Source organism: Polyergus mexicanus, unplaced genomic scaffold (assembly GCF_030449975.1).
Source record: "Polyergus mexicanus isolate NDT 795.1 unplaced genomic scaffold, iyPolMexi1.0 SCAF_1, whole genome shotgun sequence".
Lineage (NCBI taxonomy): Eukaryota > Metazoa > Arthropoda > Insecta > Hymenoptera > Formicidae > Polyergus > Polyergus mexicanus.
The window spans coordinates 9113031-9132415 of NW_027223321.1; the positions used below are offsets into that span (position 1 = coordinate 9113031).

The following is a 19385-nucleotide window of genomic DNA, read 5'->3' on the forward strand; positions in this document are numbered from 1 at the left end:
GATTTTCAGGCCAACAATGCACGCGGCTCGATCTCCCTCCGTTCCCTCATCTCATCTATAATATTGGGTGATTGCATAAGTTCGTGCCCGATTTAAATATAAACTTCGATAGATTATATTTTAGAGATAACACTTTTATTAATCAATTATATAGTCTCCATTCTTTTCTACAATGGTTTTCCAACCATCTATAAGCTTGTCGATTCCATTTTTGAAGAAAGAACTTGGTTTTTCTTGAAAAAAGTTTCTAAGGTGCTTTTCGACAGCTTCCTCGGAATTGAGATTCTTGCCATTTAAACTATTCTGCAAACACCGGACCAGATAAAAATCTGAAGGCGCAATATCTGGAGAATATGGCGGGTGCTGCAGAATTTCCCATTGCGACTCCTGCAGTTTTCCTGCAGCTTATTCCTTTCAGTCAGGAGACGCGGCACCCACGTATCAAGCTTGGAAATGTATCCAAGCTTTTTTAAATGACGAAAAGCGGTTGAATTATCGATGTTCAGCCTCTCAGTAATATCCTCAGTTGTAATCCTTGGGTTTCTTTCCACTAAGGCACGCACAATGTCATCATCGATGCCAGAAGGCCGTCCAGAGCGGGGTTGATCCTCCATGTTGAAATCACCATTTCGAAATCTGCCAAACCACTTTTTGACTGTTCGGAGAGCAGGAGCGCGGTCCAAATAAACGCTTTGAATATTTTTTTGTGCAATCCCAACACTCACGCCTTTCCGAAATTCATATAGCATTACATGCCGCAAATGCACCTTTCGTTCTCCATTTTTAATGATTTCTCTTATGCACAAATGGACTTATCTGAACAATGTCAGACGCTAAATTGACATAAGACAACGTCATCTATTCGGTGTAAGCAACAATTACCACACGAAAACAATAGAACTCCGCCATGCAGCAACTTAATGCCATCTATGAAAATCGGGCACGAACTTATGCAATCATCCGATACATGTTTCTCCAAAATTCTCCGATTCTCGTCTCTTGGACATATTGAAAACACTAAACTCTTCAAACTCTTTAAACTCGATTAGATTAAAGTGATGGCATCAAAAAATCGTAAAATTTATAATAATTTTACGATACTTATTATTTGTACAACTATTCTATTATAAGGCTTGACTTTAACGCGATTTCAATTTCTTCCATTCAATAATGTAGCTGAATTAATTGCGCTATAATAAACGCGATTAATCCTAATACACGGAAACTATATTGTAATATTTACTTAGGCTTTACATAACGGTCTATAATAACGCGAACTATATACTTGTCGATATCTAAAAACAAGCATAGAAATAGTACATCGTACAGTTTAAAAGTAATGTACATGCTCGAATTTAGTTTTGCTATACTTCCACTTAGGAAATATATTGTACTTGTAATGCATAAAAATTTAAAAGATCGAAAAAGATTATGGATAAAAAAAAAATACGGTTAGCTGCGATATTTACGATGTAACAATCGTAGAAAATTCGTAAAGAAAAGAGTATGTTATCATTATTATCACGATTATATAAATTTATATAACATTATATGTATATATGTTATTTAATCCTATATTAAATCTATTTTTTAAGTGACCTATAATCGATAATAAAGAAATTATAATTCTATATAATATGAAAACCATTCATCGCAGAAAAGGGGATCAAAACATATATATATATATATATATCCATACGTATGTGCGCAAAATGTACATTAAAATACACGAAATGTAAACGTCATAAATTGAATTCTCTACCACGAGTTATACATATATAGATCGTCCGTAATGAGATTTATCATGTAACGAAACAATTGTTTCGACGACGGTCGCGTTTGATATAAAATCGAGAACAGATATGCCGCCGATGGTCGTGATATTTACCTTAAGCGACGTTATTAATAATAACGTGAGTTGTATATCGCCGATACGTGGAAAAGGGCCGCAGAAATAATACACCGTGTAATTTAGATTACAAGTAATACGCGAGAACCTGCCAGACCGTCTACACCTTGGCCGGCCGCTTACCTATCGCGACCCGCGTCCGTCCGTCTATCTATCTTGCCTATCCGTGTCGGCGTGTAAAACCCGCCGGTCTGTCTACCGTTTGTCGCCGACCGCGATCGATTCTATAAACTAACGATAGGGGCCCCCGGTGTTTTCTATATCCCTCCGTGTTAGCGCCCCCACCCCCTTTTGATAAAGACCTATAACACTGTCTCCCTTCACACGTGCACATTTTTTTTTTTCCACATATACTACCGACAGAAAATTTATTCTTAGAGCTACTAAATTCAAAAGTAGAGAGATTTAATCTTAAAAATAGTTTGATTTATAAAAATTTATTTAAAATGCTGCATGCGTTGAGCAATAATATGGCAATATTGTATATACAATCTGTATATAATCTATTTTTCAAATATAAATTTAAAACATTTAAAAAAATCATATATATATATTAATTAATTTTTAAAATATCTCTTCTTCTGTCTCTATAAAATTGAGTTATCTAATTCGCCTATATTTAAACTCATGGCCACGCATAGCATACGCTAGTTCTCTTGTGGTGTTAACGACTGTATTCATGATTGATTTTTTGCAATCGTCTTTTCCATCAACGCGCGTATGCGATGAATTTACGCTATGTGACACACGCGCCATGCAAAAAGTCAGGTCATCCGAGCGATGCCGGGGTGCTTTGTCTCTTCCGTTGAAAGACAAGTGGCACGGCTCGACATGATAGCGTATGGCTCGCGTTAAACACGACGATTGCTCTTGCTACATAAGACAATAAAGTATGTGGAAAGAAATTTTCGAAATGTATCTACCATATATTATATTACTTGACGCGTGTAAAACATATAAATTAACGTATAATTCTTTCATCTCTTGCAGTCGTTCTAGTTGAAAAACATTTAAAGTAATTATAAAAATTATCAATAAATATATTATATAATATATATAACTTTACCTTTCGGTTATAATTCCAAGTAATACGTATACATAAACGTAATTTTAACATATTTGTCAAGAATACATCTTTTACAATTTATTTTAAGGTTCGTATGTTACATAATATGAGTTAAGAACGAGCCCGCGCGATTAATTTTTCCGTAAAGAGGATTAGTGACTTGGAATTTTTCAAGTTACCCTATACATCGACGGTGGTTCTATATATAAGCTAGCTCGCGGAGGAAAAGAATAGGAAAAGAATCACACCGAAGAAGAAGCCCGTCTTTTCACATTTTAATCTTCATAGGCGAGAATATTGAAAAATTTTGCGGACGGAAAGCGGAAGGAGGCGAGCGCGCCGAACCTCATTCTATCGGACAGGTACACATCCTGTCGAGTGGTTCGCCAGCAGAAAAGAGGTAGACGAAGGGTTAAAGGAAACGGGAGGGAGAGGGGAAGAGAGGAAAAGAAGCGATCTCGTAATCGTCGGCGGGAAAATTCTGCTCACGAGTACTCGTTTTCGCGCCCGCCTCGCATCGCGCGTTCCGTATTTTAGTCGCGCATTAACGGACGCGACAGGTGCAGCCGCAGCCGCGACGACGACGACGACGACGACGACGACGACAACGATGACGAAGACGAAGACGACGAAGACGATGCGAACGACGGCGGCAGCTGTTAACTATGTTTCTCGTGTCCACCGGTGTGAAACGCGGCGGACCGACCGGCCCCTTTTCGCTCTCTCGCGATTTTCTGATCTCTCTCTCTCTCTCTCTCTCTCTCTCTGTTTACCCTTCTCCCTTACCACTTGTCACGGAAATACGACGCTGCCGTTGCCCGGTGAATCCCGCAAGAATCTAATGTTACTGTACGTTGACCGACCCAGGAAACTGCAGTCTGCTTCTCTCTCTCTTACGTAGACACTTGGACGAAACTTGCGCAATCACCGCGGTAAAGCGAGAGTCACCGAATGATGTCTTTTCATTGTTTTTGTATCTCAATGACAAATTATGATATTGTAAATTACGCGGGGGAAGAGAGGGAATATACATCGTGTTATCATTATATTCTTATCATTTATGTAGAATCGCGCGTGAAGAATGTTTCTATTTTTGCGAGTGTTAAAGTCATAATGAAACGATGGAAACGATGGAAGTTTAACAAAAGATGGATGAGTCGCAACTGAATTCTCAACGGAAAATTGTTCCGATCAACGATCTATGTTTCGTATGTCGAATCGAGCGTGTCCTAATTTTCGTATTTAAATACCGAGAACGTACGAGGCGCGATCGGCGCTAGATTGCGATTTCGACGGACCGACGAGTCGATTTAATTCCGAAAATGAAACAACATTGGGGCTGTTTGATTTATCTTCTGTCTCGACCCTGAGCGCGTGCCCCGCGCGCTTTTGGAATATAGCGCGAACTTATATCACTTTCGGAATTAGAGAGTCTCGCATAATGTTGATATAATATTCCGCCGAGCAAATATTGGTAATTCAAACATTAAACTCGCACAAGGCAAACGGCGCTTCGCCGCAACGATATTAACATTTCGGTCGGCTTTATTAAGCGGCGCAACAAAGAAATTGTGTATCTCCGTATTTTATCTATATACATATTTACCGTATATTCCCTCTCTTTCTCTTTTCAAACTGCCCTCATTTTATTTCGATCGAATTTTCCTAGCCGATGCGCCGCGCTCGTGTAGGATCCTCGGTATTTATCCAGCTAGCGCTGGACCGCCGTTTTATCAGCGTGAGAAGGGGTCGTTATCGCGTTCGCCGCGAGCGCGCGCGTATACGGCTCGAAAAGCGGCAACGGGAAGAAAGAAACGCGCCATCGGCGACGGGCCGTGACGAGCCGATAAAACGGCGCCGTCCCATATGTGTAACTTCTGGACGTGGAAATGAGATTGTCGCGTCAACCGTGGAGAGACGCGAGAGAGCAAACTTTATAAAGTAACATATCGATAACTTTTTTTATATTCGTTTTTTTTGTAACATTACGATTATACTTTTTTTTTTTTTTTTTTTTTTTAACGATGACACACACGTTTTTTCTTCCGGAAAGGCATGAAATGGTGGCGTATGGATACGTCCCTCGCGAGGGACGGTGATGCTAAAATGCCCTGTGCAAAAGTATCGACATCGATATTAAATTTCGACATCAACCGTTCCCCGAGCCCGCGACATCTGCGCCCGAGAAATGGCCGCCGGTTCACGCAGCGCGTAAAACGCTCGACAGCCGAATTAATTGAAAGTTTTAAGGTAATTGGAATCGATAACGCGCCGAGAGAGTGAATAAGAGCGCGCGCGAGGAGGGTATAAGCGGGCGTTGTTCGCGGAGATCGAACCGGAAAGAGAGGGGAGAGATGAAAGACGAAAGAGTGCGCGCGCGAACGGGAACTTGGCCGCATCTAACCCGGTCATATTCTCCCCTTTAAATGTAGGCTCCGACGTCGACGCGTACGATCGGCGAACGGAGGGCGCGGAACGAAGCGCGGCCATTAAACCGGAGGTCTACTTTAATATCGCGCCGCGCCGTCCAATCGGCCTAATTGGAATCGAACGTGCGAATCTCGCGTTACGGGATCGTAACGTCGCGGAACCGAGCGAGGGAGGAGCGGTTTAACGACCTCTCCTTTGGATCTTTCACGTATCGCTTATCCAATCTATAGGATCCACACCTCGCGCAAGCAGCTCCGATTTTAATTTCAACGACGAGTTCTTTGCGCTACTCGATATATCGAATTCTCCTCGAGGTAAAATATCGAGGCACGAATCCCCTTGATTTATAAACGATTGAAAACCAAGAGCTTCTTATAAACTTTTCTTTCATACATCCAATCGGAAGATATTAATTCGAGCGAAATCTGTATTCTCGAAATTCCCATTTAAATTACTCCGGATATTTATCATTGAATATTAAAGATACGCGCAAGTGATTACCGTCTTTGAATTTCTGATATTAAAATTAGGTTTTAGCGCCCGCGCTTTAATTTTACAATTAATTCTACTTATTGACTATTTATTAATTACGACGATGGAGAAATTATCGCTTCTTAATATTTTCTCTTAGCGCAAGTAAATATTAATCAATTTGTCCAAACTATTCGATAAATAAAAGGATGTAACCGATGTAATCTATGTTCGCCGCCATGCGAAATCAATCAATAGCAATTACCGATCACATAGGAAAAACCGCGTCTTCTACTAAACCAATTATGTGTTTGAAGAATAAAAAGTCATGCCTCTCTATATACGTACGTATTCCGATACGGTATGTAGTTTTCATTGTTGAAAACTAATACATTTCAACGCAATTCAATTTATGTAACAGCTTAAAACAAATGTGTCGTATCGAGTTATCCCGCGTCAAGGGTGCCAATCCTATTCCGAAACGAGTTACTTTCAACATGAACAAAATTACGTCCAGTCACGAATGTTGCTTTAGTAAAAAAAAAAAAAAAAATTGAATATAATAGCGCATTGTGCGCAACACCATTGTAGAATATAATCTATTTTCTGTCTCTTTTAAATATTTCCTGGCTCTATACGTCTTTCTTCATCGACAGATGGTACGATATCTCGTCTATACGATTCCTTCTCGCCAGATGAATAAAAGCGATATAACTCCAATATAGCGTATAGCGAGATTTCTATCGTTTCCATTGTCGTGCAATAATGTATAAATTGCTCTTTAAAAAAATCTTTCACGGTCTACAGAAAACGACCAAAGTGCTATAAATCGATTTTACCGATATAAGAAATATAAGAGCGCCAGCGGAGATATATGCATATAATTTCGGATTAGAATAAAGTTTTAAAATATTCAGCATTTGAGAAAATAGTTAACAAACGATAGACGTCCCTCGCTAATATCGAAACGCTCGCGGATAATATTTACAGTCGTTAGTGGCGAGGGGGAGGGGGCGTAGTATTCTGTCGCGGGAATAAAAGCCAAGTGCACGCAGTTGGCATCGCAGTCGGAATCGATGCGAACGCGCCGGGACGACTAGATTCGCTTTTGCGCGGCCAACTTACGTTATACCGGCGTTCTCTCCATTCTCCAGTCCGAAATGTCTGAAATTAATCTAGCTTTTGCCCCGGAGATATGATCCGCGTCAGGAGAGAGGAGCGATAAGACGTGGGAGAACGATGCGATAGCCACTCTCTCTCCTTTATTTGCCGGTCGAAAAATGACGAGCCTTTATTTCATCGGCGGAATGCGGGGATAGTCGCGCGTTTCTGGCACCTAAACGCCGCGAGAGGATGGACACTTGGAGGAGGAGACTTGGAGAACCCCGGTAGAGAGACAGTCATCGTCCGATGTACGTAATGCAATGGTTTATCGCTAATATTTCTTCGGCGGTAATATTGGCGCCTCTCGAGAACGACCCCGGCTTTCCTCCGGCAAACCGCGGAAACCCTTAGCAATATCTCGCGTCGGATTCGAGCCCTCTATGTAGCATATACAGGACGGTATTCAATTTTGCCACCACGTACAGACTATACTCTCGTCAGAAATATTCTCGTCGAAAATTCAAAATTATATCGTTTTAAAGTAAAAATATCGAGATAATTTTCAAGTATATCTCAAATCTCGACTCTTACATTCTTCCGTTAATTTTATAAAATTTTCTTAATTTGAATGACCAAGATATATTTTAAAAAATCTATTATGTAACAGGAAAATTTTACTTCGTTCTTCAGATACTAGATAAAATAGTGGCCGTTAAAATTTTTTGCTAAAGCGAGCAAAGATATGTACTACATATATCTCGTTACTTCGCTTCTTCTTCATCGCCTTGTATAAATGCTACTTGCCCGTATTTGCTTAACCGCGCGCGCGTTCGTAGCTCCATTCGTTCGGAGCGATTAAACGTAATGAGCACCATTATCGAGGAAGAAGGTGCGAGAAACGAAGAGGCAAAGAAACGACCAAAGTTGAACGGACCACGGCCGCCGCCTTTCCGGCACTATCCGCGACGTTAATAGCATCGAGAATTAAATGTGGCACGGCCCCTACTTGTCGCGACTCGCATACACGATTGCACAATTTACGGATTACGGTGTGTACACATCTGTGTATATGTGGGCACGTGTGTGCGCCTGTCTCCGAAAACGAATCGACCGTTGAGCGCGCCTCGAGAATATTCAGACGATACGGCGGCAGGCCGCTCCCCGTGGCTGTTATCTTTTTGCCACCTGCTATCTAATCGTGCATTCCGCGTATGCGTGCGTATATTCGCTCGACCGAACTTAAAAGCGACGAAGAACGGCGCGCGTTACTGGATAAGGTGAAAATTAACAATTTTAGTCGCAAAAACGGTTCTCCGTGCAAATCACGGGCTATTTATACGAATAGCGGTAATTGGATTCGGGACGGATTCTTTTCTTTAATGATGAATCTAATTGTAGATATTTCTTTCCGGCGAATTTACTCTGAATTGGACATTGAATTAAATTCGAAAATATATTGCATCAATTTGAATTGACAGAATACAAAAATATCTCAAAAGTCTCTTCTAATGCTAATAGCGAGAAAAGAAATACTGCTTTAATAATGTACGACCATGAATATTGATAGGCTATCATTTTTGCAGCAATAAAGATTAATGACAACTGTTATGAGAAATTTTTACTCTTCCTCCAAATGTTATTAGTTAGTATTCATAACATATTTAAATGAACGATTGCGAATACTTTTATGATTTTAAAGAGGATTTTTAAATCGTCATAAAAAGAATATTCATTATTTAACGCACAATTTTTCTCCTCGGCATAAAATATTTCATGCAAATTTTTGACCATTAAACTTTTCATTCGAGTAAATTTTACGACGATAATACTAACCGTTAGCGAAAAAGGCGTCATTCGTCAGTCACGAAATCTACAAAATTCCATTTGAAAATATATTCTCGCTGGACGACTCGCTACACGTCGCAAACAGTATTATGCTTTATCTCCGCTAATCTATGTCTTCACCTATAATCGAAGATTATAAGAGAAGATAACGACGAAGTTTATTGCGGAAGAGTGGTAAATCTACGTGTAAATATGTGTGTGTGTGTGTGTGTGTATGCGCATACGCAGATACATATTTTCTTCTTCCTCTTTCCCCGTTTTATCTAATCGCGAGACCGCGCGTGCGTGTATAAGTGCCATCAGACAATAGGGCACCATCGTCGACAACGGGCTCGAACGAACGGTCTCGTTCAATTTTTTACATAATTCTCGTTGCCCTCCCACGTCTGATTTATCGACAATGTCGATTGGTATTTTCTCGCTCCCCGCGCGTTGAATAATTGTCGCTATTAATAACTGCGAATTCAATTCTCCAGTTCAATATCTGGGAAGACGAGGTGGGTCGCGCGCGCCTCCCTCCTTCCTTCTCGCGTTCATTTTTAATCGCGCCTTGCCTCGAGACGCGCACGAGAGACGGAATATTCTAAAATCCATAAACCTTCCCCTTCCGTCCCTCCCTTCGAGTGCTGATCGGCGATAAGGGACTTATTACCCGTCGTAAATTACAACCGATTTCTTATCGCACCGCGTGGCGTTACAAATTATCGGCTTTGTATCGGGAGATCGGTAGTCGGAAAGCGCAGGCAGGGAGGAGATCGATCGACGACCTCTGCGTTACAATAAGAAGATCTTCAGAGTGCGTTTCAGATGTCGAAGAAAATAATCTGCGAGCACGAGTCCGAATATCGACGAAGAGATTCGCAATGGCTTTTGTCGATAATTTTCTTAAATAGCTTGGAGAAATTGTTTTTATCTATTCCGATATAAAATTAACGCGTAAACTCTATCTTACAGTATTCTAATGGCACGTAGAGATCAAAACGCACGACAATTCTGTTTATGTAACAGAACGAATGCAGTTTTTCTCGAAATTGCAATGACCAATGGCGACGTCGTTATTATCGCGCCATGAGGCATTGTCGATATTTCTTATTTAATATTATAATAGTAAAGCGATTAGCTCCAATGTAAAGATAAATGGGATGAGCAATATTGAATTAGCTATACATTTCAACTTCACTTATCTAACAGAACCGATACGCGCATTGATACAAATAGGTATGATAACGATAGAGCTTCAGATTTCACCGCGGATAGTCGCGGTAAGTTTGGTTGGTTATCCGGAAGGTGTGAGATAAGTGAAGGCGGAGTTTATCAACCGACGATTCCGCTCCGCGCGAACGCGCTCGTTACGCGCGAAGCACGGAAACTCGATTACGCAACGGTTCGTTACCTTGATACTGTCGTAGCAGGCGGTGACCCGTCCGTTCTGCACCTCGACGTTAGCCGGTGGATGAGCGAACTTGCACTCCGTGTCGGGCCTGGTGCACTTGTTGCGCTGGAACTCCCGACAGACCTCCAGTTGCAGCCACCGCGAGTCCTTGCCGTTCAGTAGGTTATTCATGTTGACCATTGCCATTCTTCCACACTCCTGGAAGACCGAAGAATCCCCCGTTTGTGCGCTGGCCTCTCTACCGTTAGAGGGAGAAAGTCCCGGGACTCTCCACCACCGAATTTCACCACCGGTAACTCTCCCCTCTCTCTCTCTCTCCCACTCTTCCTTCCTAAACTTCTCCTCGCGTGATGATCGGCGCCTTTTTCCCCGGTCGCGTGCACTCGCGTCGACTGATCTTGCCAAGGATATATATGTTTCGGTTTACAGGATACGATCGCAACTCGCGGCACGAGCTCGTCGGCAGTCGCTCACAGGATTTCGCGGTGTCCACCCTTGCGTTCCACCACTTTCACCCTGTCTCGTCGATCTCTCTTACCATTCGCTCACGTGTATACGCTCATTCATCCCTTCCCTTCCCTGCTCTCTCTCTCTCTCTCTCTCTCTCTCGCGCTCTCTCTTTCGCTCTCACCTTCCACACAAAGAGAACACGAAATCCCGCGTATGCCTCGGAGTCGTTCAACTACTTCAAACTTATTATACCTTACTATAGATGTTCCGTTTAAGCGCGATGCGACGTTCTTAATGTCCCGTGTACGCGACGACCCGCAACTGTCTTTTTGCGCGTGGATCCTCCGCGTGGGAAATCACTACTGCGCGTCTCTCGCGATCTTGATTTTCCTCACGTTGAAGTCGCGCGCTCGGCTCTCGATCGTCGTCGTTGTTGTTGTCGCGCGATATCTCAGCGAATCGTCGTCTCGCGGAGATTCGACGTTTATCAGCAACGTCGGCTGTTTGGCTTATCGACGTCGTGTCTCTCCCGCCCGATATCGATTCCGTGTCGCGGCGAATTAATGGAAGGAGCGCGGGGGCGGTATCAGCGGGATGTTTAGGCGTCGATGGTTAGCGATTTTGTGAGAATCTTTGCTCTCGTAGGCGCAGAAGAGGTGGCGTGACACGCGTTTTTCCCGCTCCGATAATCTCCGAGTGGGTGTGTGAAAGCCGGATGTATATAGACGGGGGGAGGAAAAGGAGAGGATATTTCTCCGAGAAAGAAGAGGGAAGAAAGAAGCTATATATCGATAGCGATTAGGCTTCGGTCGATTTTAGGCGAGACGATACGATCGCTATACTCTCCTGGCTCCGTGATGAGACGATGGCGAAGGTCGTCGATCTCGTCTATCGACTCCTCGTTCTCGCTCTATACTTCCTTTATCTTGCCCTGATCTTGCAGCACGCCGCACTCCAGATGCCAAGGACGTAGTAGTAATAGTCGGGCAAAGCTTGAAAGCCTTCGAAGCTAAACGTCGACCGAGAAGAGTGTGCTCTCTAGATGCGCGCGCTTTTGTACGCGTATCTCCTCTTCCTTTATTACACACAGAAGGCTGTAGTTGGTCGTCGCTGAGGGTATTACCGACGTGCCCACGTGTAACGTATGTGTGTTTGACTACGTATGCGTGTCTCGAAAAGCCGGTCTCGTGGCGCGTCCTTCAAGCCGGTTTCAAACCAACGCGTGTTTCTCGTGACGGCGAATCTACTGGAAGAAGTACAGGGACGTTGGTATCGTAGCCAATACAGCGTTCACCACGGTGGTCTATCGGTGCTGCTGCTGCTGCTGCTGCTGCTGTTGATGAAGTAGGAGAAGACGAAGGTGGGAGAAAGAAGGGCCGCTCCGTGCGTGAAAAGGTGAAGAAAACCCTTACGCGCCGTCCTGCCGGGGTCGGGAGGAACGGCGGCGCGCGAGTTGGTTATTTCGGAATTCCGGGGGCAGAGGATGTCCGGGGAAAGGAAACGACGGACGCGGATGCCGATGAAGAAGCGTGCCAAGAGAGATCGGTAACGGAGACGTACGGCGAATAGGAGCGACGGTAAGAGAGTGGTGTTGTAAGCGCGTAAAGATGACGGGCGCGACAAAACGGACGTACGGGCGACAAGAGAGGGCGAAGGTCCGGGGCGGCAGCCGGGTCGCGCTTGGGGTTCGGGTCGTGTCGAAATCGGACCCGAACAGAAGAGGGGGCAGGGGTAAGGGCGCGGAAACGACGAGACGGAGAGAGGGTGGTTTCCGAGGGGAGGGGTAGGGGGTTGGCAGGGCAGGGCGGGGCGGGGGGATCGGGGGAGAGGAGAGGAGAGAATTGCGAGTTAGCGAGTGACGTTGCGCTTCCGTTCTTCGGATTTACGTCATTTATTCGGCGCGCTGCTGCTGGTTCCTCTCGCGCGGTCGAACTCCAGTTCCTGCTGCTCTGGAAACATACCAAAAGCGAAAACTCGCGTTACTGCGGATGCAAAGGCTTAAAATGCTTTCTGTTTCGGGCTTCTGAGCGGTCGGGGATAATGGAGGGGGTGGGGTGGGGTGGGGGGTGACGGCGATGCAGGGGGAAAGTAAAAGAGGGGGAAGGGGTTAAGCGCAAGCCGCGAACAGACAGACAGATATATTCGGTAAAACGTAAAACTACGCAATGCATAAGCACGCTCGAGCAAACGACAGACGTTATCAATGTCGAGATTGCGAACACGTCGCGACGAATTCGGAAAAAAGATATATATATATATATATATATATATATATCGATAAGCAGCGCGTTACGGCCCGTTATCAGTAAACACAAATAAATCGCACCCGCAAAAATCTGCTGGATCTCTGAATACAGGTTCAAAAATAATGTTCTAATAGTATCCCCATCCATTATAAACGAAATATTTAAGTAGCGAGATATGATATATAGCTCGTCTATTATTTAGCAAGATTAAAAATCTCGCAAATCTGATATAATTTATGAAAAAATTATTAATCCTTTCTCATTCATCGCTTCCTGTTTGAAGCATATAATTTAATCAAGATACGACCCAATTAACTCTCTCATTTAGCTAAAGTATCGATGGTAAAAAATATACATTCAATGCCGAATATCGTTGAAGCGTCGCAAGCGACTTTAATCGGGCCCAGCGAATAACGTCGCGCGCGCACTAGAAGTGAAGCGCCGTATAATTTAATAATTCTAGCTGCGAAAACTCGCAACGTGCCATAACTCTTCGCGATCTCCTGCGTTACATTAGCCGGAGAAAAACTGTGTTTGCTTATGCGCGGCATAAACATCGGAGGCGCGGAGCGTTTCGGGGGACGAAGGGGAAGAACGGGGGGATACGGTCGTGCATTTTATGTACGACGACGGATACCCCCCCAGTTAAGACGGAGAAAAAGGCACGCGCGCGAGAGCAGGACTGTAGTACAATTTTCCATCGTGCAAGTAAGCCGCTTACGAAAAGCGGGCTCGAGTCGCCGTTTCTCATGTTACCTGGCACCGAGTTATGACGACGTATGTGTGCGCGTCCGGCGCGTACACAAACGTCACCGGCCGTGCCGCGACGGCCAAGAGAGAAACGTTTCAAGCGCGATCGTTTGTATTCGTCAGGATTCTGCGTGAGAATCGCTGAAATAACGCTGCGCAAAGATACCGCTAAAATCTCCATATTATCCGGTGTCAATTGCAATAATTATTCACACTAATTATAGACAATTTATTATTATTATAATTATAATTATATAATAATTTATTATAATTATAATACGCAAAAAAAATTATAATTTAGATTAATATTCTATTTATAGTTTTGTATGATATGTATCTTGTGTATTTGAAGGTAGACTATTATTTTGTATACAGGATATATAAAAAAAAACGTATTACAGTCTGCATACAGTAAAACCATTTTAATGTATCATCTCTTTTTCTCCTCCTTCCTCTCGATTATTTCGATTGTTGTTTTTTTTATATTTTCGACAAAATATTTCACATGAAAATTTCATGTTTTTTTTAAAAAGGAAATATGGTGCATAAAATACGTTTTTTATATTATGCTCTTTATTTTATTAGATTTCATCGATACCTTTTTAAATCAAACTATATAGAAATTTTTTGCTTAAATTAATTTTGCTAAATACGATATAGTATTGAAAGGAAAATTCATAATCAATAATTTACGAGATATTAAAACTTTTATTTCAATAATAGTTTATGTAAAATAATAAAACTCTAATTCCAAACATTTTCCACTACAATAAGAGACAATGGAAATAATTAACTGGATAGAAGGCGAGCGAAGAGAGAATACATTAAAATAGTCTATTTATTATATATATATGTGTATATTCTGACGTTTCAAATATTTTTCATATTACGGAAAAAAATTATAAATAAAATTCTATCACGGATTATAAAACAAAAATTTATTTATTTCTTTGTTTATAACTCAAGTAATTAATAAAGTCTCGGAACCATATTCATTAATATCACGCAAAAAAGTCAATTTCTATCAAAATAATCTAACTTAATGATAAACGTTAAATCAAGAATGGAGTTTTCCTTCGTAACAGTTTTGCGCAAGAAATAATAAAGTAATGTTTCGCTTGCTATATCTTAAAGACTGAAAATTGAATGCATCCCTGCATCCGGTTAATATAAAAGTAGAATACATTAAATTTCAAAAATAACGCTCGGCACAATAACTCGAAATGTTACGCAACAACTCTGCGAGCGTCGAAAATAAAATATCTTTTGTACGACTCCAATATTACAATACTATATTTCCGGATATTTCGAACTTTCATGTTATCTATCCAATAACAGTCCGAACGTGCATTCTGGTACACGAATAAGCGTGGATATTCCGATAATCCATAGTTTGAAATGAACAATTGTTAAAATCAACAAAATATCTTTCAGAACTAGAAATCAGATGTGGAAAAATGTTACGAGAGTAAGCTTTTACATGTGTGGAATATGCGATAAATTGCCGCATCTATAAAGGAAATGTGTCAATTCAGATTTAACCTTTATCCAGACAAACAGAAACTCTTTTCAGTTTTATGAACCTATTGGATTTATGTATTTTGCTCGTTTGTATTCGTTGCTGCAGTTCATCTGAAATATTTCTATTTCCACTTGCCGACAGCTTGTAATAATTCAGAGTTATATTCGTAACTCCATTGCGCTGTTAACATGCCATTTTTTGCCACTCATTGCATTAGCTCAGTACATTAGCGTATATATTCTTTATAATTATTTTATAAAAGTTTTTTTATCTTATCTGAATATCTTCTCTCTCGGGGGGAAAAAGAATACCTTGAGTATTATTTAAAAAAAACGATAGATGTTTTTAAGTATATTAGAACATTTCATCTGACCAAAGAAGTAAATGTGAGAATCGAAATATTAATATTACAATATAAGCATATTAATAGTAATATATTTCCAATATTATAATTCACAAACATACACTATACATATACACGTGTTAATTTTCGTAGACGTTACTCGGATTTGTCATTTAAGCATATACATATAATAATTCGACGTTGTAATGTTAAATTATTTGGAAAAAAAAAAATATCGCTTTAATAAGAAAAGCATATCGCGTTCAGATAAGGATTAATGTGACTCTTCACGTGAATCAGATGTTGTTAATCTGGAACGAATCGCTGATACCGCGGAGTCGGCGTGAAACTTTGATCGAGAAAAACGGGAAGGTCGGTTTTATTAATAATTATTACGTAGAGAACGGAGCCGAGCGGGCAAGACACGATTAACGTACCGGTATCTTTCTCTTTCTCTCGTGACTCGCGTGCTCGAAAGACCGCGCGCGCTCTGTCTCTCTCATTCTCATTCTCTTTCCCCGTTTCTCTCTCTCTCTCTCTCTCTCTCTCTCTCTCTCGCTCCCGTTCTTTCGTTCTCTGCCGGTCGAATCGATATACGTGCACGAATGCGGCTTCGAGCTTCGTCCACTTCTTCTTTCACGTGACTACCGCAGGAAAGAGGGCCGGCCGAATCAATATCTCACACAGACATTTCGACCTCGTCCTCGTCGCTGTCGCCGCGAGCTCCTCGCACCCTTCCAAGGTCGTTCTCATCGTCTGAGCCGAATCCGGCGTTGCAAAAGGACTGAATCACTAATTAATCTCTCTTTTTATCCTGTACCCTCGACCGACGCGCGAATACTCGTATCTGTCGCATACACGTGTGAGAGCACGTGTGCCAAACGCGCAAGCGTGCACGCTTTATCGCGATATATTGTATATTCAACGATCATAGAAATCGACACTTTACTTTTTTATTAAATTATACTTCTTGTATACAGGAATCTTGTGTGCAATAGAGTACCCGACACACTTCGTCTAATTCCGAGTATCGTTAAAAGTTGCGGCAAGCGCGAAATTCTTTGCACACGACGCAAATCAAATTAGAACATCAAAGATTCTTAAGAGATAACAAATTCTTATCTCTCTCTTGAAAATACTTGTAGCTAACTTAATCCCCCCCTCTAATCAAGAAGCATGTTGACGCGCTGAATATCCCTGAGATCTTCATTATTCTTGTCTATTTTTGTTTGCCAAAATATATGTATAATAACAGTACTTGTGTTATGTATACGTGCGTGTTGCAATTTTATAATTTTTAAAATCCAACTCCAAATTTTCTTATTTTGCGAATGATAAAAAATTTTCATAATAAAATAATAAAATTTATCAAAGACTGATTCGAAGGTGAGAATATTATGGATTTTCATTCTTAGCATTCGTATCATTGAGCCAAAAGCTTTAATCTCCGTGATTAAAAAGAATATCTGAAAATTAAAATACGATATACGAAGAAGCGAATTTACTATTAAAATTATTTAATTTTTAGTATATATTTATATTTTATATGCACGGTATTTTACACACATGGTACATTGTAAACGACGAAAAGAAGATAGATCTCGTGCAGATTTGAAAACGATCACATAGCCGACATTAACCAAACACGCGGTTTTCTCATTGCGAGTTTTTATTGTATTTCTCAGACCCCCCCCCCGTTTATAACGAAGCCATCATAATGCAACGATTGGATATACGTGATTGCGGTCGATTGGACAAATCCATCAACGATACGCCGTCAGAGAGTCGACGATTCGATCGACGGAGAATGAGTGAATAAACGAGAACGAGAGAGAGACACGAATAAAAGCATACAGGGGGTGATAGGTGGGAAAGAGATGGAGAGAAGAGGTGACAAAGAGCGATGAAGTAGAAAAAATGATTTTTAACATTTCCAATAGATTGCGCCTGATTACCCGGATCATACAAGCGGGGCACGCGCAGCTCTTGTATGCGCGTATGTGCATGTGCACGCTCGTTCATTCGATAGGTTTTCCTTTGTTCGCGCGAGATCGGGAGTGAAGTAAAAAAAGAAGAGCGAAATTAACGGAATGAAACAATGGAAACGACCGGGCTTAAGGGTGGCTGCCGGCTGTGTAATGGAATTAGGTCCGATTAAATTAGCTAAAAGGATTTTAGGTATGTACCGAAGGAGCAAACTACGTTTTCGATATTATCGTATTTCTTTCTCGTGCCTGCGGATACAAGCGGTGCTCCAGTCGCGCCTTTAATGCGACCCCGATAACTACCACGCATAACAAATGTAACGTTCGTTTGTGTAAGAGTTTCTAATATATGTCCTTTCTATTTTCTTCCAATGTTCGAATTGGAAATTGACCGTTTCGTTAAATGTTTTATTAATTCAATTTTAATCTAAAATATAGCAGAGAAAATGCGTGTCGAAGAGAAAAACATTTCTTTTGTCACGTAAATTACATTCGTATAAATTTGTAACAATCACGATTCCAAGAATGTGCGGATATCTTCTATCGTATCAAAATTAGATTTCCATTTAATTTTTTTACATAATTCTTAAACGTTTTAATTAAAGTATATTAGAAATGTTCAAATTAAATATACATATCAAGTCGAAAATATTACAGCAAAAAGATTTCACACATACGCAACGCGGCGCACGCGTATACTTGATTGACATACGAGTTAATTTATTCATATAATTTCACAGTTAATTTGAATATTCATCTCTTGCTAAGTACGATAATAAAAACGGAACCAAATTAAATAATTTATGCAATTCCCTTTTATGCAGACACAATCTTCGATCGACGGTCTCTTTTGAAACAGCGAAAGAAAGCGAGTCGCAAAAAATATTCGACGAAAGAGGCTCTCGAGAGCTTTTTCGCGGAGCAACGTAGGTAGATCCGAGTAAGGGTTCCGATACCGCGTACGATAGTAAGTGGATCTTTTTAAAAGGATTTAGAATTCATGCATCGTCGTAAAAATAAGATACGGCCGCGTGTACTAGCGAAAGCGTCGTCCCGATATAAATTCGCACGCGCCAATGCGCTATTTTCTGCTCGTGACATTTTGCATGCGCCATGTCGTCTTTTCAATAGAAATCTATGTAGGTACACGTATATAGAAAATTCCTAAAAGAGAGAATTCGCGAAGCGGGATGAGCTCTACCTGTCCTCTCGCGCGCGCGAACAGAGAGAATCCCCGCTCATTTGCATCAGCAGGCTGCCGAAGAAGTTGCGCAGGCAAACCGGAAACACATCCGCGCCCATCCGCCTGCCCAATCGGAGAGAGCGCACTAGCCGAATTCCGTTCATTAAGGAAGTTACCGGTCGAACAAAGTAGCGCGCGAGCGAGCGCAAGAAGTAATTGACATTCGGCTGCAGCCTGTAGTATCGCGCCTGGATAATAACCGGCTGGCTGCGCGATCTCGCACAATGCAATTTGTTTTGTAACAAGCCCGCCTCCCCCCCCCCTCTCCCGCTTTCGAATTACGCGAATCGCTATTTCATCCCGGTCGCAATTAGACGCCATTTCGCGCGCCGTATAATCGGTGTTTAGGGAGTTTTCGTTGGGAGAGAAAAAAGGAGAGATATCCGCGAGCAACTGTCTCTCTGATTTCGTTATCTTCTCAAGCAATAACAAGCTTGAAGAAATGTTTTTTTTTTTTTTATCGATGCCACGTTACAAAGTGATGCCACGTGCACAGAGAGAAAGGAAAGTTATTAATTTGACCAAATACGTTCGATCGATTATCATTTTTGTAATTAAAATATTTAAATACATAAGTCAAAATACTAAATGTTAGATTTAATATATCGTATTTAATTATAAATACTTA

General features: G+C 41.4%; 1 protein-coding gene across 19 annotated transcripts in view; it reads right to left on the reverse strand.

The window, feature by feature from the left end:
• The window catches only part of LOC138933850 (protein muscleblind), a 420535-nt gene that overhangs the window by 387904 nt on the left and 13246 nt on the right, over nt 1-19385 (reverse strand). For 13 of the 19 annotated variants that reach the window (XR_011447055.1, XR_011447058.1, XM_070296992.1 and 10 more), the window contains exons 2-3: nt 12555-12617; nt 10219-10416 (exon numbers count right to left, since the gene is read on the reverse strand). The exons of 1 other annotated variant lie outside the window; for it this stretch is intronic. Coding sequence is in view for 16 of the 18 variants with exons in the window: in XM_070296925.1 (XP_070153026.1) it covers nt 10219-10416; nt 12555-12617 (261 nt within the window). In the remaining 2 variants the exon portion in view is untranslated. Of the gene's footprint in view, nt 1-10218; nt 12618-19385 lie in introns of all 19 variants that reach the window. 5 more of the 19 variants (XM_070296983.1, XM_070296964.1, XM_070297035.1 and 2 more) reach the window with 5 other exon arrangements.